Source organism: Quercus lobata, chromosome 3 (genome assembly GCF_001633185.2).
Source record: "Quercus lobata isolate SW786 chromosome 3, ValleyOak3.0 Primary Assembly, whole genome shotgun sequence".
Taxonomy (NCBI): domain Eukaryota; kingdom Viridiplantae; phylum Streptophyta; class Magnoliopsida; order Fagales; family Fagaceae; genus Quercus; species Quercus lobata.
The window spans coordinates 41,027,142-41,052,648 of NC_044906.1; the positions used below are offsets into that span (position 1 = coordinate 41,027,142).

Sequence of the window (25,507 nt, forward strand, 5' to 3'; positions counted from 1 at the left end):
TGAAAAATTGAATTTCATAAACCTCGCTAGATAACCTATCTATCGAGCAGCTGTCGAGCATTGGGCTGAAACAGCTTCTTAAACCTCGATAGATACTAGTTGTCTCACTCGTTTCTTGGACAGACTTTCATGGTTTTAACACTTGATCTTGAAACCTTATTTCTTGAAGCATTAAACACATTTTAGATCTACCCAATTACAAGTAAAGTGCGTTTTGTCAAAAGATTAGCCAATTCTATATTGACATATGTTCCTAACAATGATTCACATATGACCTAACAATTTTCTTGCAAAAGAAAAATTTATGCCTAATCCGAGTTCTACTCACCAAAGTTATCACCAAGGTTTTTGGAAGCAGTTGTTGAGTCTCTTAGTTCCTAATAAAATTAAAAATTTCTTGTGGTGAGCATGTAAAAATGCTATTCATGTCAAAAGAAATTAGTACATTGAAGATGTTTGTGTCCACTGCAATAGCTCCTCAGAAGATGTTATCCATGCATTGTAGGAATGCCCAGAGTTAACTCCTATCTGGAAAGCAGATGCAATGTGGTTGTTTTGTTGTACACAACACTTTTCAAGCTTCTATGGTCTAGTGCATTTTATTTTGGTTGAAGGAAAAAATTTGGAAATATTTGCAATAATGGTTTGGACAATTTGGTGCCAAAGAAATCTTCTTAGAACTAGTAGCAAAGTTTACCCCATCTCACAAGTAGTTCCTTCTACTATCCAAACTCTTGAGGATTTCTTTCGAACTCTACCATAGCACATGGTTCAGACTTCTACTTCTCCCCAAACTCGTGTTCAATGGGTTCCACCTTTAGCTTCCTCTCTCAAAATAAATTTTGATGGTGCACTCTTTAGGGAAACAACCGAGGCTGGATTGGGAGTAGTAATTCGGAATCATCAAGGTGAGGTGATCTTTGCCTTATCCAAAAAAAAAAAAAAAAAGCTCCCTTCCTCATCTGATGACGTCGAAGCCCTAGCCGCTATCAAATCTATCTCCTTTGATCGTGAACTTGATCTACCCTCTGTTATTGTTGAGGGAGATTCAGAGATTGCCATCAAAGCTCTAAGAAGTATAGATGAATCTCTTGCCTCCTTTGGTCATTTGATTGCTTCTGCCAAACCATCTACAATTACCTTCCGTAGTATATCTTTTTCCCATACTTGTAAACTAGGTAACTCTGTAGCTCATAACATAGCTAAGCACGCAAGACATGCTAATAGTTTAACTGTGTGGATGGAGGATGTTCCTCTGCGCCTTCATCATGTATTTCTAGCTAATTATGGCTGGGTGTTTTTTTTTTTAATAAAGTACTGAGGTTTTCTTATTAAAAAAAGAAAAAGAAAAAAAAAAGGAACATTCATAGTGAACAAAGTCATAATAAATTGTCATTTTGTAAATTACTATTTTATTCTTTGAATCCCCAGTTTAATCTTTTAGTTATTCATATATTTTATGAACTAATTTCCTTTTTTTATGAAAAAAAGAAAAGAAAAGAAATTAGTAAAAAGTTACTAAAGTGACTAGGCCCGGCACCTTAAATAATCAGTTCCCTCTTCCCATTAACTATCTGAAGGGGATATTTTGTCTCTATAGAAAAAGATTATAAATTTTATCTTGAGAATATGTGTTCCATCAACACTACATGTAGTTACCAACATATTAAGTTTTAACTGTTAGATTAGATCTCACTCATGATATATCAAAGTAACATTCATTTCATGATTAGGTTCACAACTTTTAAGTATGAATATAGAAGTCTATGAGATTTATTATTCAAGTGACATTTGTTAATTGAATAATTAATTTCATTCCGATGTAGTTCAATGTGTTTAACACATTTAAGATACACCAACACATCAACTAGAAGTCTTCACTTCCATGATCAAGACAAACCATCTTAGTTGACATGTGCATCGCAGATGAAACACCTAATTTCATCACAAACCACGAATTACGTTTTTGACTTTACAAAGAATTTGTGATTTATATCTTCTGTAATTAAATCACATACAACGCATCTAAATGACTATATGATACTGTCCATTTAATCCACGTACAAATAGTCTCATATAATTAAATACTTTAATTACTTAAAATATGACAATAAATTGGATTTTAGGGCATGAACCCCAATAATATATATATATATATATATATAAAAGAAAAAAAAACACTAATATTGGCAAATCAAAATCCTATATCCTTTTGTATGAAATAAGCATGCCATATCCTTAGATGCTTTGTTGTGAAACAACGGATACTACTCATGTGGTGGTGAATACCCTTCATCAACGTTCTTGACAGTAAGAAAAGTGTATACCATGTGCCACACATGGCAACATAATACTTCAATGTATTGTTTTTTGTTATTTTATTATTTTTCTACAAGTAGAATAACTTTGGATACTATCAAGAGCATTATAGCTCAACTTGTTGGCAGTTTTTGGTGTTTTCAATAGAGATGTACATGGTTAAAATACCTCCTCCCTCATTATAACTATCAAAGATTCCAATGTCTTATTCCTATTCATTTGAAATAGAGTCTGAGGCACTTCATTTTAATATTCAAATGCATTATATATGATTTAAGAGATATATGAATAATAACAATATTTAGAATTTAGCAACTCGCTCGCTTGGACTAGTGTCTCTTTGGCATCTCTCGCCTTAGGAAATACAAGACCTTGATGCTTTAAGGACACCTTTTGCCTTTGACAGTTTGACTATATTGGAGTAAATGTACATTGAAAAAGAAAAAGAACTACACATTCATTATGGAACAGTACACAACAAAGTCGGCAAAGTTGGTGCATGTGTGAGAATATTGCCTTCCTGTTTTTTTCCTTGCATATTACAGCCAAAAAAGGGCGAAAAAAAAGGGGAAAAATCGAAGAGAAAATATACATCTATAAGCGGATATAATTCCATAACAAGAGGAGTAAACAATAATTATTTGACATCAGTATCAGAGTCCAATTGCTTACGACTTACAAGAACACCTTGATCCCAAATCTCAAGAGACCTGTAAAAATGCAGATTGCACAGAAGTGGATCATTTAACAGGAATTTTTTGTTAATGGAACAATACAAGACTATACAGTCAGGGAAAAAGAAGTGTGAGAAGGGAAGCTATTGCAGACAAACCTTGTCCCATCGACATCAATACAAAGAAAGTGGCCATGTCGCCATCCATCTTGAAAATGGCCAAAAAAGACATCACCAGACTTCGAATAGAAACGACCTTCACCATTGGCCTTTCCCTTCCAAAAGTTAGCAAACCAGCGATCCCCAGTGTGAAAATAAAACCAACCCTACATGACCAAAGAAATTTATGTGTCTCAGGATAACCCACAAAGAATTCTTCAAGGTACAAAATATGTTGGTGAGTTGTATTAAAGATAAGAGAACCATTAAGGAAACATTTCACCACCAGCAATAAATAGAATGTGTAGTTCTAAACGTTTATGCCAACTACGTCACTAACTAAGGAAGCAAAAAATGCACGGGTTTGAAGTATGTATGGTTGGTGAACTTTATGAGGTGAAAAAAAATATCCACCTGGGAAAAATGAAGATAAGTCATGTATGATGGTAATGCGAAGTGCAATGAATGTTGAAAACTGATAAAAGAAAAATTTTGTGGACATAAACATAACTTACACAGTAGCAACACTAGTCAGCTAAGGCAAGCATCTGGACATTATCGAATGGGATAAATTTGTGTTCTTTGAGTTGAAATGTTCAAAGCGTTCCATTTAAATGGTATTGACCACAAAGATTTCTACAAAAATCCTCATGATTTAATGTGCTCAGCTCCATTTAGCACATAGATCGACTGAGATAGCACAAATTGAGGAAAATGTTAAGTATTATTCTAGTGAGGGCCACTTAGACAATTATGTATACAAAACTTTTCATCCATCAATATTTACTCAATTCTCACCAATACTAAATGTTCAGATAATGTAGATTCCATGTCCTTTGACTAATTTTCATTTTATTGTTACTTTTCAATCTTTCCATGCACATGTTTTATCCATATGTTGTAATTATCGTTAAAATTAACAAAATGAACTGCAAAACATATATACGAACTCAATACCATAACCATGTGTCTAAATCATGCAAGTTTGAGTCTAAAAAGTAATGAAAAAAACCACCTAACTGGATTTTCTGGTGTGACAAAGCAATCTATTTACAATGTCACGATGATACATTTACCAGAAATAATGAACTCAAATCCATAACTCCCTGATATTGTTTAACTTTTTACATACTTCAGATGGCTTCATGTAGATAAAAGCGACATAATAAGATCATTTCTACAGTACTGCATCTTATTAAACATATATTTACTAATCAATTAGACAAAATTCTTTTCCCCAGTAACAAAGTAGTATTAGTCATTTAGAATAGCTTCATGTAGCAGTTGTGGCATCACCCAATTATTCCCAACCAAACAAAAGACCATATGCCAATGCTTGAACTACTAGGAAATTTAGGGACAAATGATTTATTGATTCCCCATCCTCCTTCACATGCAACACGAATCCTTAGTCATGATAACCCTTCTATGCAAATCCTATGTAGTTAGAATCTTGCTCCTTTCTGCAGTCCAAACAAATAAATTCACTCTTGTCGGTGATTTGATCCTCCATATACACCAAAAAAATGAACTATGACCCTCTGCTTTTAGTGCTTCACAATAGGTTTTAGCTTGGAAACCACTATAGCAGGAAGTCAAATCACCTTATCCTTTTCTCCTGAATTGGTGTGGATTGCATATAATAGTTCTAAAAACTAATAGGGGATTCCAGCTCCCAGTCATGCAAAGATTGGAATAAAATAATATTCCAAACATATAGAGATTGACTGTCTCTTTTTTGGGGATTTATTGATGACAAAACATATTGTCAGTTGTCATTCCCTATATTCGCTTGGATGATTAATTAGGTGATATTCTCACTAAGCCATTAGAGTTACATGTTATGTTTTATAGTGGCCTTTTATTCTTAAGTTAGCTTAAGTTAAATATTGTAATTATGTCATATCACTCCAATATAAATATATGCAGCAGTGAAGGGCTTAATCAATTCTAACTATGCTATTTCCATCAAATTATGAAGTATTTCCAAAATTTGCATATCCAAATTCAATAATTGAAACATGTAAACAAGAAAATATATTCGAAATATTGGAAATATGATATGCAGTAAAGTGGAGTAGAACTTATCACATGACCCATATAGTGGTCTATCTAGTCAGGAATCAATTTTAGTTTGAAAGAAAAGGACAAACCTTACTTTGAACCCCATAGCTAGCATTATTATACAAAACCATCATCTAAGAAAAGAAAATGACAAACCTTGCCATGCATAACATCTTCCCTCCATGATCCTTGGAACACATCCCCATTACTGACGTAGAATGTACCCAGACCTGATTTCTTACCATTGCGCCACGTCCCATCATATATGCTTCCATCTCCAAGAACCAGACGGCCCTGTACACATTCACTCATAAACTGACATTCCATTCTGTCTGTCCAAATGAAACAAATCAAATGCAGAAGATGTTTGCTTAAACATTTTAAGGTTATGGAACAGTACCTTTCCTTCAGGAAGACCCCCTTGGCATCGCCCCCTGTAAATCCCTCCTCTGTATTGTATCTCTACAATAGGACTCCACTTTTTTGGTGAATCTCTTTCTGCTTCCTGTATAAAAAGTAAAAACTATACAATCAAAACTGAAATCATCACATTCAGACATCAAGATAGAAGAACAGACTATATCAAACTACTTCATTAGGCTACATCATCTTAAAGAAATGTCGGAACTTTTTTCATCATTTCTAGAAAGTATAGCAAGATATCATCGAAAATTTCAGTTCTAATGCTGAAATTACAGCGAGAAATCAAACTACTTGAATGAATGATGTAGAACAATTTTCATGAGCTGCAGATTACCAACATAGATGCTGCACGAACAGAGACAACTCCTTGCTTCTTAGGGAGATCAACATATTTTCCATTAAATAGAGTAAATGCACTATTATAAAAGTCCTTCACTGCTTCAAAGCCTGCATCAGTCAATGCACTCCAAGAAGAAACGCTTGGATAAACAGTTGGTCGTGCTTTCACATCATCATCAGTTTCTGGATTTGGGTTTTGTGTTGTAAGTGAGATATTAACATTGTCTCTCAACTCATCTGAAGGTCGTACTCCAACTGGAAGGTGGAAGATGCTCAGGTCATCAATTATTGGAGCAGTTCCAGTGTCAGTAGCTCTTTCTTTAGCCCACTCCTCTGCAATCTGATATGCAGGCCCCAAATTCCAACTAACTAGTGGCTCCCTCTGGAAAGCAGGAGTTCCTAGAGAATGCATTTTAAACATGATTACTCAAAAAAGAAAAAAAAAATTGTTTGACTAAATCAGGTGTTTCAAGAATTATCTAGGGAGCGCAATTCAAACTGCAAAATAGTGATTCACAATAAGAATGATTAAAAAGATACAGTGTGCTACCTTCAGTAATTGCGTTGTAAAATCTGAAAGACTTGGTACTGGTTTCTGCTAATCCAACCTCACTTTGTTCAGATTCACTATTATAATTCCTACAAAATCCAAGGAAAAATAGTATAGATCCTTATAGCAAAGATATCATTAAGTGAACTAAACCAAAAGGAGAAAAGCAATTAAACCTTGAAGCATATAACTCATTGTCATCTCTGCTCAAGACTGTCTGTAAATCTTCAGCTGTACTGTTTTCATCAATCCCATTTCCTCTCTCATGAGTCAGTCCTGAATTTATCCCTTCACAACTTGCATTTACATGTAAATGTTTTCCCTGAATGTCATTGAACTGCGGGTGGTGTTTCCTTAGAAGATCAAAAACAAAAGGGAAATGCTGGGCCAGTGTAGACAATATGCTGCTGTTTTTCTGAGAAGACTGTTGCCCAGTATCACTGGTAATCACATAAATTATACATTAGAATGTTGGAAAGAAAATTTATTAGCCAGACTAAACTTGAGGGATAACTTTAATTGAACAATATCACACACTAGTCACTGAAAATGAGGCATAGATTGCAAGAAAAACCAAACACATGAAGGATTACAACTAGAATATAGCAGGCAGTATGAAGGTTTCCGGGTTGTCTGGATTATATATTCAAAGAAAAGCATCTTCTCTCTTTCAAGCTACAGAGAGAAATTTCACACATTCAAAAATATTTATGGCCTAAGGGGGAAAATGGAGTAAACTGCAAGAAAATTTCCATGACCGCTTGTGACACCTGAGCAAGAAAGGACGGGAAAAATTCCTCTTCATCCAGTGGAGATCCTTTCTGTTAACATGAGACCCAGCAAGATTGTCCTGATCATAATGGAAAGCGAGATCGCATTTTGACGGAGCTGGATCAAGAAGGCGAGAAGCTTGCCAGTCAATGACAAAGACTGAAATTTCTGAGCTTGTCGTTTAGTTTAGGTCCCCATATTCAGTTGTTTTTAGTTTAGTTATCTCTTGTAACTTCTTTTCAAAAAAAAGAGAGATTAGCCTCTTGATCGATCAATTGATTGGATCGAAGTACAAAGGGGTTTTTTGAAGTGTGAGATCAGCCCCAAGACTAAGGCTGAGCAACTAGCTCCGGCAGGATTGCACGTCTATCTATCTTGCCACGCTCTCCTACTCCTATAAAGACTGGCGGAAGGAATGCTCTACTCATCTTTATTTCTTATGGCATAGTCGGTCTAGTTACCATCTTAAAATCCCACCCTCAAGGCCATACAGTAAAAGCCAATAGTTTATATATATATATATATATATAAAGGAACCTCTTCAACAAGACCCAGAGCAATCCGAACCGAAACCCGCTCGATCTGAGCAGTGTGGTGGTCAACAGCAGGTCTGTGTCAAGTAAAACTGATATTGGCCGGTCAAGTGGCAGCTTTCACTGTTTGAGAACTGATTGGACCAATTCAACTGAAAAAACTGCCGTTCTCCTTCCACATCCCCTCACTGTGAGCCACGTTCTTTGACTTTTTCTGCCAATTTTTGCCAAATATGATGGAGATCTCAACATATCAGCCAAGATCTCCCCCAGATCCAACAAATCTGGCAAGATCTCACTGAAATTAGTGAGATCTTGGTCTAATCTTGCGATTCCCCACCGTGCATGACGCATTAACAATCCATTGTGCCTAAGATAGCTTTGACCGATCCGACCAAAGGAATTACAAAGCTTTGGCTGTTGATTCTGACTGAATTGGTGGTCAATGACGAGTCTGAAATTTCAACACCCATCAGGTTGAATGGTGGGTTCACCCTAAACCTGAACTGACTTGACTCATGGACACCCCGCTAAATGTTGCTAAAGTTACCAAACCATGGTTTGAAAGATTTTTAAGGCCAACAAGGCTTTGTGTAGCCTAAAAACCTTCCTAAACTCTGACTGAACAACAAAAAACCTAGGCGGTTACTCCATGAAGGCTTCCTTTGGAAAATCACCATGTAAGAAATAACTGCCAATCATATTAGTAGCTAGGGAATAAAAATGCAAACATGGACAATCTTAGCAACTAGGGAAAATGTTTCAGAATAATCAATGCCATAGTTTTGGATATACCCTTTACCAGATAACAAGCCTTCAAGAGCTTAATATACACCCGACAGCCAACAATAGCCTTCCTTGAGGGAGGAGGTACTAAATCCTAAGTGCCATTCTTGTGAAGGGTTGACCTCTCTTCTTCCATAGCCATCTTCCAGCCAGGTATTGACAAGGCCTACTAGACAAACTTAGGGAGACAAATGGTCATAGGAAACAAAGTTGGATATGGGGTGAGATGGAGACCTTGAAAAATCTTTCCTGAGTCCAACCAGTGCTTATTAAAGAATGAAGTTATAGCCATGCTCAAGGCTTTAACTCTTCAAACAAAATGGTATCAGATCTTAAGTTTTTTCTCAAGTTTAAACACACACGACATGGAAGAATGGGTCATGGCCATGCACACAATTTCAACTTCTCAAAAAAATACCCTAAACTAAATTAACATATCGAATAGCCCTAGTGAGTTGGTTCAAACACATTCAATTGTGACTGAATTGTTGATGATAACTATGAGATATTATTAATATCAGCAAATTCCGGCTCCTGGAAATTTACACATGCAACAATTTCCAGGATTCTTCTTTAAATATCTCTGATGCGAAGATCATAAAAATGTAAGATGACACTAACAAAGTTAGAGAACAAGAGATATAAAAGTCAATGTATAAATTCAATAGATCATGCTCTAATGTAAAGTTGACATTTTGCTCAGTTTCAGCTTTTGGAGCCACTGGTTATCAAAACGTTTCCATTTACCAAGAAAAAAGGCTAGAAAAAGTTCAGCAACAACAATGACAATCTAACAACTAAGTTAAAAACATAAATTTTAGAATGCTCCTTGAAGATTTTTTAATTTTATAAGATTAGAATAGTACATTCCTCAAAATTCAAAGATGTGGAAGAGAATAATATTAAAATTGATGCCAAATTTATGATCTGAATTTCACTTCATGATGATTGATGGTCAAGGAAACAGTACAGTTTTAATTAGGGAACAATAAACTAGCAGACAAACCAAGAATTAAGGCAACATTAGCAAGCATTCTTATATAAATGACATCTCACCCTACTATAAGAACTGTTGTTACTAGCAGGTTGGGCTCCAGATTAGGCTCGTGAATAACAGATAAAATAATGCTTTGTGTGTATTCTGTAATTTGACGGAAAGTACACAGAAAGGCATGTATATCACTGTTGTTGACAGTCTCTGAACTTGCAAGGATGCATATAACCATGCCATTCAAGTCCTACCAAAGAAATTGAAATAAAAAAAAGCCACCATTAATGGAATGGAATAAGTAAACAAGGCGAGGGAGGGCCGGGGGGGGGGGGAATTATTTGCCACCCCCCACTTTGGGTTTGGTTTCTGTTTGGCCCCTGAATTGCCTATTTGAAGCAATATTGAGCCTAAACTTTACTAATTGTTGCAATGTCAACCCTCTTGCTTGTGTGACCAACTTTAGCCATGATGTCTGGCCACAGGTAGTATCCAAAAAATCTCTCTCCCCCCACAATGACACTAATATTGGCGACACAACAGTAGCAGCACATCCTTCAAATTCAGATAAATGATGAGAGCTGATTGCAATCACAAATAGGCATCTTGTATCGAGTATCAATGCCAAGAAGCAAGTGTATGCTGCAATTAAGTACACAAACAATGGTCTAAGGGGCACAAGCTATAGAATTGAATTATAAGTCATGAAACTTGATCGTTCCCCATGAGGAGGTTTTCTCAGCCATGAAACTGTAAAAGGTCAATCTTGTTGACCCAAAAGCAATTTCGTCTACTCCAATTGTAAGCTCAAGTTCTCCCAATTCCTTTTTCTTTTTCATCAATTCCAGCCAATTAAAATCCAATCATTGTCAATGCAAACTCCTCCCAAACTTCAAACCATTTATTTTTTTTACCGATAAGTTAAACATGGTGGGTCTTGAATCCACAAACTCACTTCCACCGTACTTCTTACAAAAGAATGAGATACCATTTGAGCTAGAGCTCATTGGCAAAACATCTTCTGCTACATGAATTTGAATTCGGATTCTTCCAACTCAAGAATTTCTGACTTCAAACCTATTTTAGTTTACTTCAAAAAAAATCTTTGTACGTAACAGATAACAGTGGTTCTTTGCTCTTTCATTAGTTCCTATTTCTTTATGGCAATGAGCTCTAGCTTAAGTAACACTTGCTCCCCCCGTAAGACAAAGGAGGATAGTAAGGTGTTGTGTCCAAGATTTACAAGGTGAAAGTATAACTTACACCCCCTCCCAAAAAAAAGGAGTTTCCATTTCTTTAGTCAGTCATTTTGTGCTATTTTCAGGTTTTGGTATTACAAACTGATTGATGAGAGAGACAGACAGAGAGCCGGTGTGCACCTGGGGGGGGAGTGTGAGAGAGAGAGAGAGAGTATTTGGATTAATGCCCATGGCCAGACACCTATGCTAAAGCATGTGATTAATCAAATGCATAATCCTTCAGAAAAATCTAATAAATGGGTAATGGAAGGTTGATATTGCAACAATTTGTAAAGTTTAGACTCAGCAGTGCTCAAATTAGAAGTCCAAATAGAAACCAACCTCAAGTTTGGCGGGCTCAAATTGTGGTTTGCTTTAAAACTTAATGATGCATACCCTAATGAGATATATAATAACAAGAGAAATATTTATAATTAGAGAATCTAATAGCAAAGAAAGCTACAAGAGGGAAATAAAAATTTATTTATCATACAACCAGAGCAACTGAACTGACAACTTTGATCATACCTTTACACCAACACCAAGGAAGGGACAGTCATACAGAGATTGTAAAATTGAAGTTTTGGCATTGTAACCAGCTCCAAATCCAACTTTTGCTTCGTTATAGCTTTGCAGAATCTGTAGATGGTTGCATTAGCCATACAAAATACTTGAATAGAAATAACAGAAGGGAGAAGAGATGCAACACAGGAAATTAATAAATAAAAGACAAAATTATAACGTTTCTTTCTGTAACAAGCTAGAACAGAATATAATACAGCAAATCTAAGTAGCTAAATCATCATAAGTCATGAGGAACAGCCTAAGTGAAAAACAAAACACGAATTTAAAGTGGTAAATTAAATCCATCAATAACCAATTCATGAGGGAATGATCTTGGAAACTTACTTTAGTAAGTTCTGAAACTTGGATTTCCTTCACATCACCGTGTGATACATCAATAAATTTTCTGTGTCTCTCCTAAAAATGTCCATCGTATAATCAAGAGACAGCAAGGCTGATATAAACTTTAAGAGCCAAACAGATACCAGAGAAAAGTAACTCACAGATATAAGAACAGATATGGCATTAATAGCCAATAGAACAGCATTATTTGCAGTCTTTACAGCCTCATCCAGAGTAACCAAATCCTTTCTGAGTAGCATGTCAGTGTCAACATCTGTGGATGAAAAAAAGTGAGATACATTATCCTTTTTTTTTGGTAAGTAACATACACACCCAACAGATCTTGAACCCAAGAATTCAGAACAAGGGGCAGATTTGCAATTTGAGCCTGAACTTGTGGGCAAAAATTACAATTTAAGTTTAGCAAGTTGATTAGCAATATAATTAATTCACAGCATATATTTATCAGACCACAAAAAGAAAAAGAAAAGCAAAGAAAAAAGAGCAACTGTTACGTTAATGAGGTATCTACCAACTTCATGTACATCTTTTTAAAGAATTCATGTGGGAAAATTAGAGGTAGTAGGTTGTTTCTCTCAAGAATGTGATTGACAATTTTGAGTGGGCATTTACTGGGGTTTATAGGCCTTCTGACAGAGACAGAACGCATTTGTGGGAGTTGGCTTGGGTTAGAAGTTGGTGGAATGTGCCATGGTGCATGGGAGGTGCTTTTAACATGGTGTGGTTTCCGTCAAAGTGCCTTGGTGCCAAGTTCTTTACCCCTGTTATGCATGAGTTTTCGAACTTTATTGCAGATCATAGCTTGTTAGACTTACCTTTGGAAAGGTGTGCTTTCACGTGGTCTAATTCTCATGAGGTTGTGTCGCAATCTCAGCTTGACTGATTTCTGTTGTCACCTGATTGGGAGGACAAGTTATCTACTGTTAATCAATGTCGGATGGAGAGACTACTCTCAGATCATTTTCTGATTTTGTTAGAGGGGGGATATTTCCAGAGGGTAAAAGACCATTTAGATTTGAGAACATGTGGTTGAAGGCAAAGGGTTTGTGGAGAAAGCTAGGAAGCACCTGCACGAATACGGATATAGATGCGGGTGCGGAGTGGCGACACAGCAATTTTTGAAAAAGTAGGGCATGGGTGCAGCAAGGATACATTTATTAATTAATAATTAAATATATTTTTATTTATCATTTCTATATATTGCTAAGCATTTTTCATATAATGGTAAATAATGACACTTCACACTTGACAGCCAAGCATTTAGTGGCTAGTGGGAGACTGACAGAAAAGCAATTCATCTTCTTCACTATCTGCAAAGAAGAGAAGGCTTCACAGAGAGCAAAAATTCAGAAACAGCAAAAACACAGAGAGAGAGAGAGAGAGAGAGAGAGAGAGGAGAAGAAATGTATTGGGCTGTATTGGATTTAAAAAAACACGTGGGACGCGTGTGCAGCTGCATTCAGGCCACACCCTGCATCCCAGACGAGTCCGACATGGGTACGGCTACCATGTAGCCACGCCCGTGCTTTCCTGGGAGAAAGTGAGTTCTGGTGGGACTCTTATCATACTCAAGGACCCCCTAGTTATAGAATTGCTAATAAGCTGAGAGCTTTAAAGAATGATATGAAGATATAAAATAAGGAAGAATTTGGTGATGTGGAGGAGAAGAAAAACAATTTGTGGAAGGGCCTGAGTGAGTTGGAAACTATTGAGGAAACTCGCCCCTTATCTGATGAGGAAAAGTTAGACAAGGATTGGCTCAAAAGTGAGTTGAAAAAGACCAATCTTTTGGAGGAAATTTGTTGGAGGCAGAAATCAAGAACTCTTTGTCTTACAGAGGGTGATTGAAATACTAAATTCTTTCATCAAATAGAAAACTCTCACAGAAAGTTCAACACCATTGATAATCGAATGGTGAATGGTGAGTTGACATCAGACCTAGTTTCCATAATAGAATGAATTTCTCAGTTCTATAAGCAGTTGTACTCTGAGAATGGAGGACAAAGACCAATGCTGGATGATTTGGAGTTCTTCAGTAAATTTGAAGAGGAAGCAGCTTGGTTGGATAGACCTTTTGAGGAGGATGAGGTGTTAGGGGTGATCCAAGGTTTTAATGGAGATAAGGCTCTAGGTCCAAATGGTTTCTCTATAGACTTCTTTTAGTCATATTGGCATATTTTAAAGCAGGAAATTATGGAGTTGTTTCAAAATTTTCACGCCCAAGCATTTTTGAGATGTGCCTAAATTTTTTAGAAGAGCCTTAATGCTTCTTTCTTGCTCTCATTCCAAAAAAAGTGGACGCTATGGATGTGAGAGATTTTAGACCAATTAGCTGGTGGGTGCAGTTTACAACATCATTTCTAAGGTGTTGGCTAATAGCTAAGAAGGGTGTTGCATGGAATTATTTTGGAGTCACAGAATGCCTTTGTCATAGATAGGCAGATTTTGGATTTCGTTTTAGTGGCTAGTGAGTGCTTAGATAGTAGATTGAAGGCAGAGATTCGAAGAGTGTTGTGTAAATTGGATGTGGAGATAACTTTTGATCACATGTCTTGGGACTTTCTTATGTATTTAGAAATGCAGGTTTTCAAAAATATGGAGGAAGTAGATAATGTTTTGTATTTCTATTGTTCGATTTTCTATTTTGATAAATGGCAGTCCTAGTGAATTTTTTGGGAGCTTTAGGAGTTTACATCAAGGAGATCCTCTTTCCCTGATGTTATTTAGCATTGTGACAGAGGCTTTGAGTCATTTGTTGCTAGTAGCAGTTAATGATGGGCTTATATCAAGATTCACAGTAGGTACTGCAGGCAATAGGTCATTGATGGTGTCTCATCTTCTATTTGCAGATGATACCTTAATCTTTTGTAATGTTGATTGGAGTCAGATAGCAAAATTGCGGGATATTCTCTGGTTGTTTGAATCTACACCAAGTCTCAAGATTAACTTAGGAAGTTTCGAGTTGGTCCCAATAGGGGAAGTGAGCAATATGGGAGAAATAGTGGCTTTGTTGGGATGTAGACATCCTCTCTTTTGGTGAAATATTTGGGTCTTCCCTTGGGTGCTAAATTCAAGGAGAAGACTATTTGGAATTCTATACTTGAGAAGTTGGAATGAAGGTTAGCAAGGTGGAAGCGGCTTTATTTTATCCAAGGGGGGTAGGGTCACTCAGATTAAAAGCACACTCTCATGTCTACCTACTGGATTTCTCTCTCTTTCCTATCCTGATGAAGGTGGCCAAATGTAATGAAAAACTTCAAAGAAAATTCTTATGGAGTGGGATTGGCGAGGAGCATAAATTCCATCTAGTTAATTGGGCACAAAATTGTGAACCAGTTCGATTTGGGGTTTGCATGTAAGAAACTTGAGAAGATTTAATCAAGCTTTGTTAGGGAATTGGCTGTGCAGCTATGGGATCAAGAGGGAGCATCTTCGGAGGAGGATTTTGAGGCTAAGTATGGGAATGATTGGGGGAGGGGGGGCTATGCTCATACTGTGGTGGGCCCCAATGGTGTGAGTCTTTGGAAATTTATACGACAGGGATGGTCGGCATTTTCCCAATTTCCTTAGTTTGAAGTGGGAGATGGTACTAGAGTGAAGTTTTGGCATGACGTGTGGTATGGTGATTGCCCTCTTAAGGTGGCTTTCATGAAGTTATTTAGAGTCAATTGTAGTAGAATTCTCAATAGATGAAGTTTTACATCTCTCTAATGGGGTAGATGAAGTTTTACATCTCTCTAATGGGGTGGCCCATTGGGATGTTTGATTCTCTAGACTAGTCCAAGATTGAGATTTGGGAGCTGGAGCTCGCGTTGCTTTTATGGAACTTATTTATTCCAAGCTTGTTAGGGGTGAGGGGGTGGATAGACCCTATTGGAGACCTACCAAAAGTAGAGGTTTTAAGGTTCGAAGTTATTATCACCCCCTATCCGCATCTAATAGCATGTCGTTCCATTTGAAATTGAAGTGGCAATATAAGTTCCTGCCTAAGGTTGTCTTCTTTTCTTGGGCTGTTACTCTAGGGATGATTTTATCTACTGTCTTCTTTTCTTGGGCTGTTGCTCTAAGGATGATTTTATCTACTGACAATCTCCGAAAGAGAGGTACTATTGTATTGGATTGGTTCTGCACGTGTAAAAGGTGTGGGGAGTTAGTGGACCACCCTCTTCTTCATTGTCCAATAGATTATGAGCTTTGGAAAATGGAGTTTTTTCGTTCATTTAGACTCCAATGAGTTATTCCAAAAAGGGTTATCGATTTGTTTGTAGCTTGGCAGGGTTTTTTGGAAGGCATAGAAATATTGGCTTTTGGAAGGTTGTGCTACATTGCATCTTGTGGTGTTCCTTTCCCACCAAATACCCCACATGGGGCAATGAGGGATCACAGCCCTAATCACCCTGAACCTATACTTATTGAACTTGCATGGCCAATTGGCTAGGAGATCAACAACCTCATTCCACATAACCTAGCTAACTTTGAAGAAAACACCATACTCCACAACTCTCAAGCTGTGGGGCAATGCAAGAATAAATGATCAACTGTCTCTCCATACCTCTTACACATGTAGCACCAATCAATCACTACTACTTGACACCTCCTCAAACTATCAGTAGTCAAGATACTACCTAGTGCTGCAGTCCAGTGAAAAAAACTAACCTTTGTTGGTGCCTTCGGCTTCCACAAAGGCTTCCAAGGAAATGAGAGTTGGGTAGTAGAATGAAGGACACCCTAAAATAGGATCTACCATCGAAAATCTTCTTGGAAGAGGGATTCCAGCAAATTTGATCTACTCCACTCAGTCTTTGCAGTCTAGAATAGATTAGATCAAAGAAAGAAGCAACTGATTCCAACTCCTAATAATGTACCAGTCGAACAAAACTAACATTCCAAGGGTAACTGTCCTCTATGAGAGATAACAATTCAGCCATTAAAGCCTCCTTATTTGAAGCAATGCCATAAAGATCAAGGAAGTCATCTTTTAGAAGTTCCCCACACCACAGGCCATGCCAAACTTTAATTGAAGAGCCATCTCACACCTTAAAACTGACACAAACATGGAACACATCCCACCCCTTCCTAATGCTTTTCCAAAGACATACTCCATAAGGCCCCTACACTAGATTAGAACACCAACCCTATGCCACTTCCCCCCACCCCAATAGACAACCATATTTGGCATCCACCACCCTCCTCCATAAAGCATCCTTCTCCATAGAAAATCTCCATAACCATGAAAGTGATGTTGGACAGCCTAGAGGTATAACTCAATTTATATTCAATGGTGGAGGATAAAGAAAGCTTGAATGTCCTATTGTTCTCTATATGGGTGGATGGGACTTCTTATTGGAATCTCAGGTTGATTCATAATTTCTACCATTGGGGAATGGAGGGGGTAGAGTCTCTAATAGATTACTTATATTCTCATATTTCTCTTCCTAGAAGGGCTGATTGCGTGAGATGGAGACCTAGTAGGACTGGAATGTTTAGCGTTCATTCACACTATGAATGTGAGAAGTACTAATAAAGATACTTCCCATGCAAATGTATTTGGTACCGCAAAGTTTCCAAGAAGGTGATTTTCTTTGTGGGGACTGCAAAGTTGAGTAAAATTTTGCCTATAGACAAAGAAACAAAGATGAATTAGTTTTAAAATTTGATGGTCAAGAGATACCAAAGAGTGATTACTTTCAATATCTTAGATAAATAAGGATTGAGAGAATGAAGAGGATGTGGATCATAGGATAAGAGTAGAATGGGTAAAATGCATATGCGAATCAAAAATATTGTGAGATCGTAGAATGCCTATTAAGTTGAAGGGAAAGTTTTACAAAACTGCTATAGGCCAGTTATGCTATATTGTATTTGAATTTTGGGCTATCAAGAAACAATATGATCATAAAATAAGTGAAGATGAAATGTTCAAGACTACGGCTTTGTTGTTTGTATAACTATTAGTCCAAAATAAGTACACCAGCCAAAACGCCTGAAACACCCCATATTTAAACCAGTTTGTTTCAAGTGGGGTTACCATAGCATTTTGGTGACTAGTACAATGTATTTCATCCATTCCAACCAGCATAGTAGCTAGTATTGGACAATAGATGATTTGTGTCAAATCAAAGCAAAATAGTGTCATGTTGTACATTGGTATCAGACATTCTCCTGACTGGTACAATTAGACATGCGTATTAATTGAATTGTACCGAATCAATGAAACAGACATTGTTCGATAAATAAACATGTGGGTTTATATTGGTCTTTTGCTACTATTTGAGATTTTATCAAAGTTGTTGGGCTTTTTTGATACAAGTTGCTTGGCCAGTCAGTTAAGCCTAATAAAATAACCATGTCCATGACTTCTTTCTCACTCTCCTCGCCAATTTTTTTTCACACTCGTCAATTTCAGGTTTGATTCTCTTTCTTTATCTCCTCTCTACAACTCTCAAACACCCCCCCCCCCTTTTTGTCTACTCACTCTCTTCTTTTTTCATTTTCTCTTTTCTTCACTTCTCTCTTTCTGGTCCTTTTTTACTCCTCTCCTTTTCTTTTTTTTCCCACTCTAATCATGGGGACCACAAGAGGCACTCCTGGTCCTAAGAAGTGGGTTATCTCCAACTTTTGACTTAGATTAAATGTTTTCTTTTTTGGTCGGTAATTTTATGTGGATTTAGCAAATTTAGAAACTCCGTACTAGATTACTTTGTGTTAATGGACTATGGACAGGCATTATCTATTATAAGGAAATAGATTAAGGCCATGTGATTGTACACATAATTTTATTTATTTATTTATTTTGATTATATCAGTAAAATATAACTAAATGACTTATAAAAAAAATTAGTTTAATGTAAATAAATGTGTATATATACAATGAAAATATTATCCCATATAAAATATTTATTTTTATTACATGCATTTTGCCTTAGTTCATTATAATAGTAAGTGTTAATTAAAACTGGTCATTGGCTGATAATGTCCCAAGTTTATAATCAACATACCTTTTATAAATGTATATCTATAATTTTTCTATAAATTATATGAAGTGTTCTTATAATTTAAGATATATAATATGATATGATACATGATACAAAAAATAAATTAATAAATAAAAAATTGATTCATAATAGGATTCACATTTTGACAACTATGTCAATCAGTATGGTATATTTCGATCTTCGGTATGAATTTTATAAAATTGATTTATTCAATTATTTTAACAAATGCTCTCTGCAAAACCAGTAAACAGAGTTGTTCTAATACATGATATGACACATCACTCACCAATAAACAAATTTGTATGCTCCTGAAGCTTTCCTACCAAACATTTAACCTGCAAATTAAGTATAGAGTCACAATGTTTAGGATACAATAAAGGTTAATCAAAAGGACAAACTATCCATGAATCATAATGGTAAACTTAATATCTCTACAGCTGTGTAATATCTAAACCATAATGGATCACAACAAAATGAAGGTTTGTAACTGATGAAAAGATTAAGCTAACCACCTAGAAATTTTCTAGGCTAAGAACACTGTGGATAATCTAATACGCCAAGGAAAAAAACTAGAGAGTAGATACAAGAAGATGCATATTCTTAGATAATTTCTAATAAACCATGAACAAAAACTACTGATTTCTTCTTCTTCTTATTTATTTATTTTTTCTTATAAGTCACTCCAGGAGCGACAAGGGTTTTATGTGTTCCAATCATGCTTGTTACCCCCTGACAAGTTGTGTTCCAGTCATGGTATAAATGCAATAATTGCAAATATGTGCATTAAAAGTCCAGTGGAGTTGAACCTGGGACCTCTGGTTCCTTTTCCAGAGCCTAAACCAACTCTTCCACCCTGGTGGGATATGAATTTAATGTGGAGTTTACATCATAGACAACTCTAGTTTGCATCATCTATTAACATCAAAATTAAAGCTCGATAAATTTTGACCACTTTTTTAAGTTGTATTGCATTCATGGCATATCATAGAAGTAAACTTAAGTTCGTAACTGACGTAGGACAAGGGGGAACAACAAAATCTGATTTAGAACACCAGGGGCAGATCTGGTATAGCTTGGGTTTTGAAGAATTAGGGTTAGGTTTTAGTGGGGAATGGGCTAGAAAATAACAAGGATTATAGGGTTTCCAGAGGGGACAAGGATTAGTAGAGTTTGGGAACGAAAACAAAGGTTAAAATCAAGATTTGGGTTGCTGTGAACAGTGATGTGACTATTAAAATTAAAGAAAACAGATATATTCTAGGCATCACAACTAGACTTCCTAAGCATCACACCTAGGATTCCTTGGCATCACACCTCGGAGAAGGTTGCATCACACAAACCATAAGAAAGCTTCCTAGCTCTTAAATTCTGAAAACATTAATTATCTCCATAGAAAACATTACAACTCTTTAAATAGAAAACTAATACCTAATCCTAGTTGAACTAGGATTTCTTAAAACCCTAATAAGACTTGGACTTGGACTCCTTAGGCTATGACTACTAAGCCCAACTAAATAACCAAACTTAAATAAAACCCAAAAGAAGATCTAATGGACTGTTAGCATAGCTCACTCCAGAGTATTATGAAATTACAAAATTGCCCTTGATACTTAAAATCAAATAAAATATAATAAATCTGTCTTCTTATTGCCTCCTGCTTCAGTAACTAACATTTTTTTTAAAGGAGCATGCATGTCATAGTACCCAAGCACACAATACCTCATCTTGGCGCCTCTGCCCTTCAAAGCTGAATGGCTTCAAAATAATAACAACGGTAAATCCATTTGCAGATTTTATCGTCCTCAGAATATCAACTGCTGTAACATGATCAAATTCATCCCCTGCACTAGCAACCTAGAGAAGACCAAATAAAGCAGATAAGTATTTATTGCTGGTAAGTATTTCATAGAGTTGCTTATCAATGTTTAGTGAAAAATAGGCACAGAATTAATCCAAACAGATATAGACTCATAAATAAAAGAGTAATAGGTGAGGAATGTACAAACAAGAATAATAGGTTTTGGAACTGATTGTACAGATAGTGGAGCTTCAACAATTCTTGGAGTAAGATCTGCAAAAAAGTAACCCAATGGAGCAATAGATTATTTGAAGTGATGAATATTTTTTTTATAAGAGAAAAAGGGTGCTACCCAAGTACATGGGCTGTATAAATAGAGTAAAGCACAAAAAAAAAAATAAAAAAGAAAGGACTAAGAGAGACTGCAGAAACAGATATTTCAGCTTTGCCTCACTGTATTCTTGCCCCTCAAAGCACCAAGCATTCTCTTCCCTCCAAAGACACCATATTAGGCACAGAGGAACAGCTTTCCAAATCCCTCCCTTACTTCCCAAGAGTCACAACCCAAATCCTCCATCAACATTAATGAAAATCGTGACCTGGAATGTTAGAGGTGCTGCTAATGTTCATTTTCTCATGAATGCTCAAGATCTTGTTAATACCCATCATCCTGAAATCCTTGTCATTCTGGAACCTAAGATTAGTGGTACACATGCTGAGCATGTGATTAACCAGATGGGGCTGCCTCGTCACTTTCGAGTTGATCCCAATGTCAGGTGGTATCTGGGTTCTATGGGAGGATCACAGATATTGTTTGCGCTACCAAGCAGAGTGTAACCATGCTCATCCAGGTGGCTCCTAGCCAAACCTTGGGCGGTTCATGTTGAGCACATATGGAGGGAAGCCAACAATTGCACAGATAAGTTGGCAAAAAGGGGAGCTTCTTAGTTTGAGAGAGAGATATTCTATGATACATGCCCCACATTTTTGTTACAATGCCTCTTTTGGGATTCCATGGGTTTTGTTTCTACCCATGCAGTGTGCTGCAAATAAGCTTGGCCTACTTTTTGGTGTCGTGAAGTCTATGTTCGTAGTCTCTTGGCCAGCTTGTGTTGTTTAGCTTTGTTTGTTTTTTGTTATGTGTTTATTTCTTTTCAGTTTGGTATGTACTTTAAATCAAGGGTTTAGTCACTCTTGTTTTATCATTTAAACTATGTTCTGTGTCTGTAAGTTTATTTCCTTTCAATAAAATTTCCCTTTAATGAAGAAAAAAAAAAGAAGCTCCCCATCCAACACACCACCATCTCCTGCACAGGCTTTGGCAACACTCAGAACACGCCAAATAACAAAAAACCATCAGGACTTGGTGCTTTATCCCCACAAAGATGCCTAAGCACCTCTACAACTTCCTTAGTAAATTCCCTCTCTAGCCAAAGGCCCAATGCACATACTCTCTATCCAGGTCCTAAACTATACTCCTCCAAGCTGAGGTATCCACTTCTCCGTTTCCAAATACAGCCCTCTAAAAAAAGTAACAATACCATCCCTGATCGCATCTTAAGTCTCCCAAGTACTCTTCCCCATTGGTTTTTCTGGCAATAAAATTGTTCCTCTAAGTGGAAATTTGCGAGACAATTGAAGAAATTCGTTTTTTTTATCTCCCTCTTTTAACCACAAGGCCGCCACCTTTTTGTTTCTGAGAGATTTCCTCTAAAAGCATAGTTTTTTTCCAATTCCGCCTTCTCATCAACTCTCCTCATTCTATCCTCCAAAGACAAGGGCCCACTATCTTCTTTCTCATCCAAAACTGAAGCTAGAGAGAGATTAAATTTTCTATTTTTGGAGTAATTTTGTACTTCAAAAATGGAGTGACATCAATTGGATTATTTCATTTCATAGTCAATGATTGATTTGGTTGTGAATCTATTTAAGAGGTGATTTAGTTATTCATATTAATTCATGATTTTAATTCAATAAATGCAAGTCTTATAGCAACAATTGGAGAACTTCATTCAACAAACTTTTTCCGCACCCCCTCTTTTTATAGTGAGACTCCAAATTTCGTCTAGGTAAGATTCCCAAGTCTCAGTGAGATTCTAAAGTTTCATATTCCTTTCTTCTTCATTGTAATGATTTTAATGATCCTCATCTTCATTTTCATCTTTATATTAACCCATACAATTAAGATGTGGAAGCTCATAAGATATTCCAGTCGTAATTGTCTCAGTTGTATTTCAACTAAAAGTAGTCATGCCTAATTTATTTATTTATTTATTTTGTGTGGATATTATTAAAGATCTAAATAAAACTGGAGTGCAGAGTGAAACATCTCCAAAAAAAGGGTCCAACTCAACAAATTTAGTAAAAGAGTAAGTACGATAGAATCTTGAGATTCAGGTATAACATGAAGGAAGAATAAACCTTTTTGTAGGACCCTTTGTTGTAATTGCACCTTCATTGAATCTTTCATGAGAATATTCCTGCAACAAGTTGATCAAGATGGATATTATATACTGAAGTATGAAATTTCCAAAATAAATGACTAATCCCAGCACATTTCAAGTATAGAATACAAAGATAATTTGACCACATATTTAGTTTCACACCTAAGAAATTTACAGAAGGCAAACATCCTGCGTATGTGAATCATTTCCTCTTGAATAAAACTATTTTACTTATAAAAAATAAATAAAAATAAAAAATAAAATTATAGGAAGCAACCACGTACGTGTAGAACCCCCAAAAAGAAATAAAGAAGAAAGAAGAAAATAAATAAAAGTAGCTCCTAGAGTTTATGTCATCTATAAATTGAAAAAATAGGTAAGAGGAATTGACATATGAAAAATTGGGGAATTTGTCTACATGAGCTTGTGGGGTTTAACATTAGGAGAATATTTGGATCTAAGGTTTAGAATGGTTGAAGAGAGGGTTATGAGGTTGTGTTGGGGATTAAAAGATGGTTTGATAAGTTATTTGATAGCTATTTGGTAGAAGAAAATGTGGGGTTTTAGGTTTTAATAGGTAAAATAAAGGACTTGATTTGGGATTATAAAGAACAAGAAAGAGAGAATTTTATGGGGTTTAAGGGCTGTATATACAGTATCTATGAACAGCTCAAGAAAGAGAAGTAGATAGGAGAAAGGGAGAAAAGAATACAAGACGGCCAAAACATGCCTCAATACTTAAAATGCTCAATATTTGTATTAATCAACTTCATCTCTTCTTTGAGCACATTAAGCACAAATACATATAAGGACTCTTTTTGTACTAGTAGTATTAAGACTCCTAGTTCGACTAATAAACTAAAAACCTAATAAAAGACTAACTTGAAGTCAAAGAAAATAAACCTAAGATACTTAGGAATTCTAAGAAAATCCTAGACTACCAAAAAACCCTTAATCCGTAGGGATTGCAGTAATTACAATTTTGCCCCTAAATTCAAATTGACCATAATCTATTAAGTAAAAACCCAAATAAAAAAACAGTTATAACCCTAAGAAACACATAACTAGACCTTTAAAATCACACGAATTTTACTTAAATTGGACTTCACATGTAAGCCCAATAAAATAAGCCTTGAATATGCAAACAAAAAGTATCAACAAATCAATCTTCCATGGATTCATCAGCAACATGAATTTCTTTCACAAAGAGGATCTCAAAAATATCTGCTTTATTACATGTTGAGGGCATTCAAAACCTTTAGAAGTCCAAATATTCCTCTCCATATTGTCCACAACTCACAATATGTAACAACATTCCAAGCTGAGTTTTTTACATACCTTGTATATGCTTGGATGGCTACACTAAGTGCTCATTCATTTTCTAGAATACTGTATTTTCTAGATTATTGTACTTTTGTTTGATTATCCCTTACAGTATACGACCTGTACTGTTTCATTTTTTTTTCTCATTCTAGTTAATCAAGTTTTCACTTATCAAAATTTTAAATATATATATATATATATATATATATATATATATAACCTCTTAAGTTTTAAACTCTTATGCCAATCAAATCTTCATTGCCAACAAGTAAGCATCTAAATGGAAAGTTCAAAAAACCAAATATCTCTTACCACTAAAAAAATTGAGTAAGAAATGATCAACTGACCACCCATTACTTTCACATAAGCAACAAACAATAGCAACATCTTTAAACATCATAGCTTTTCAATGCATATGTGTGTACAAAACTACTACTACTACTACTACTACTACTTAACAACAACACATAATCACAAATGTAGTATCACACATTTGATTGCCTATTCACCACAAAAATTCACAAAGCAACATAGAAAAAAAGAAAAGAAAAAAGAAAGGTTAATTTGTGTTACCAAAACCGCATGGACGACGACTTGAAAGGCGAGTCCAAACAAAAATCAAGAACCGCGTCCTTCCTACTGCCAATGCCAATGACCTCAACAAACTCAGAATCTCCCCATATATCATCATCCCCAACATTCACTTCACCTACACACTCTTTTTTCTCCGAACTCATTGAAATTCGAAGAAACTGCTGCTTCGAATTGCTGTTTCTACTTGTGCTGCTGCGCTTCAATCTTAGGTTAGATTTCGTGAAGGTTTTATTATGGAAGAAGAAGAAGAAAGGATTTGGAGAATGAGGGGAGGACAATGAGTAGGGCCGAGATAGCGCTCGGACACTGGTGAATAGGGGTAGCTCTACCGCAATGGGCATGGTTTGGAACGAGTTTCATACAAACGCTATTCGAATTGCGGATTGGGATAGTTGAGACTTGAGACTTGAGAGAGGTTTTGGATTTGGCCAGTGTGAACTGTGAAGACAAAAATTTGTTTATTTAAGCATAAAAAAATTGGAAAAATTTTCTAAACGAAGCATTAATTTTTAGGAACTGACCAAACTTTTTTTTTTTTTTTTTTAGTTCGAGTCTTAATTTCGCAGGGGTTCAATCTAAATCT

General features: G+C 36.0%; 1 protein-coding gene across 5 annotated transcripts; it reads right to left on the reverse strand.

Moving 5' to 3' along the window:
- Positions 1-2,710: 2,710 nt before the first annotated feature.
- Positions 2,711-25,372, reverse strand: LOC115981750 (protein ACCUMULATION AND REPLICATION OF CHLOROPLASTS 3). Of its 5 annotated transcripts, none has more exons than XM_031104092.1 (16): positions 24,904-25,372; positions 22,985-23,043; positions 20,772-20,836; positions 20,485-20,619; positions 19,052-19,100; positions 11,911-12,023; positions 11,753-11,824; positions 11,372-11,482; positions 9,674-9,855; positions 6,704-6,967; positions 6,528-6,616; positions 5,973-6,376; positions 5,616-5,720; positions 5,372-5,509; positions 3,152-3,318; positions 2,711-3,029 (listed from the first exon to the last, which is right to left on the reverse strand). In XM_031104092.1, the coding sequence occupies exons 1-16, from the start codon at positions 25,263-25,265 to the stop codon at positions 2,957-2,959; spliced, it is 2,388 nt and encodes a 795-aa protein (XP_030959952.1). In that variant the 5' UTR covers positions 25,266-25,372; the 3' UTR covers positions 2,711-2,956. The 5 variants fall into 5 exon arrangements, 2 of the variants coding, with proteins under 2 accessions (XP_030959952.1, XP_030959954.1); XR_004089444.1 differs by lacking the exon at positions 2,711-3,029 and adding an exon at positions 3,667-3,841 and having other exon boundaries at positions 3,226-3,318; XR_004089445.1 differs by lacking the exons at positions 2,711-3,029; positions 3,152-3,318 and having other exon boundaries at positions 5,417-5,509; positions 5,977-6,376.
- Between the last annotated feature and the right edge of the window lie 135 nt (positions 25,373-25,507).

Bases quoted from the DNA above. Each gene is read 5' to 3' on its own strand.
- LOC115981750 (XM_031104092.1), bottom strand. From the start codon at position 25,265: ATGCCCATTGCGGTAGAGCTACCCCTATTCACCAGTGTCCGAGCGCTA. The intron at 6,617-6,703 runs GTTTAATTGCTT...TGGATTTTGTAG, and splicing joins AATGAGTTATATGCTTCAAG to GAATTATAATAGTGAATCTG. The intron at 3,319-5,371 runs GTTTGTCATTTT...TTGGTCATGTAG, and splicing joins AAGATGTTATGCATGGCAAG to GGTTGGTTTTATTTTCACAC.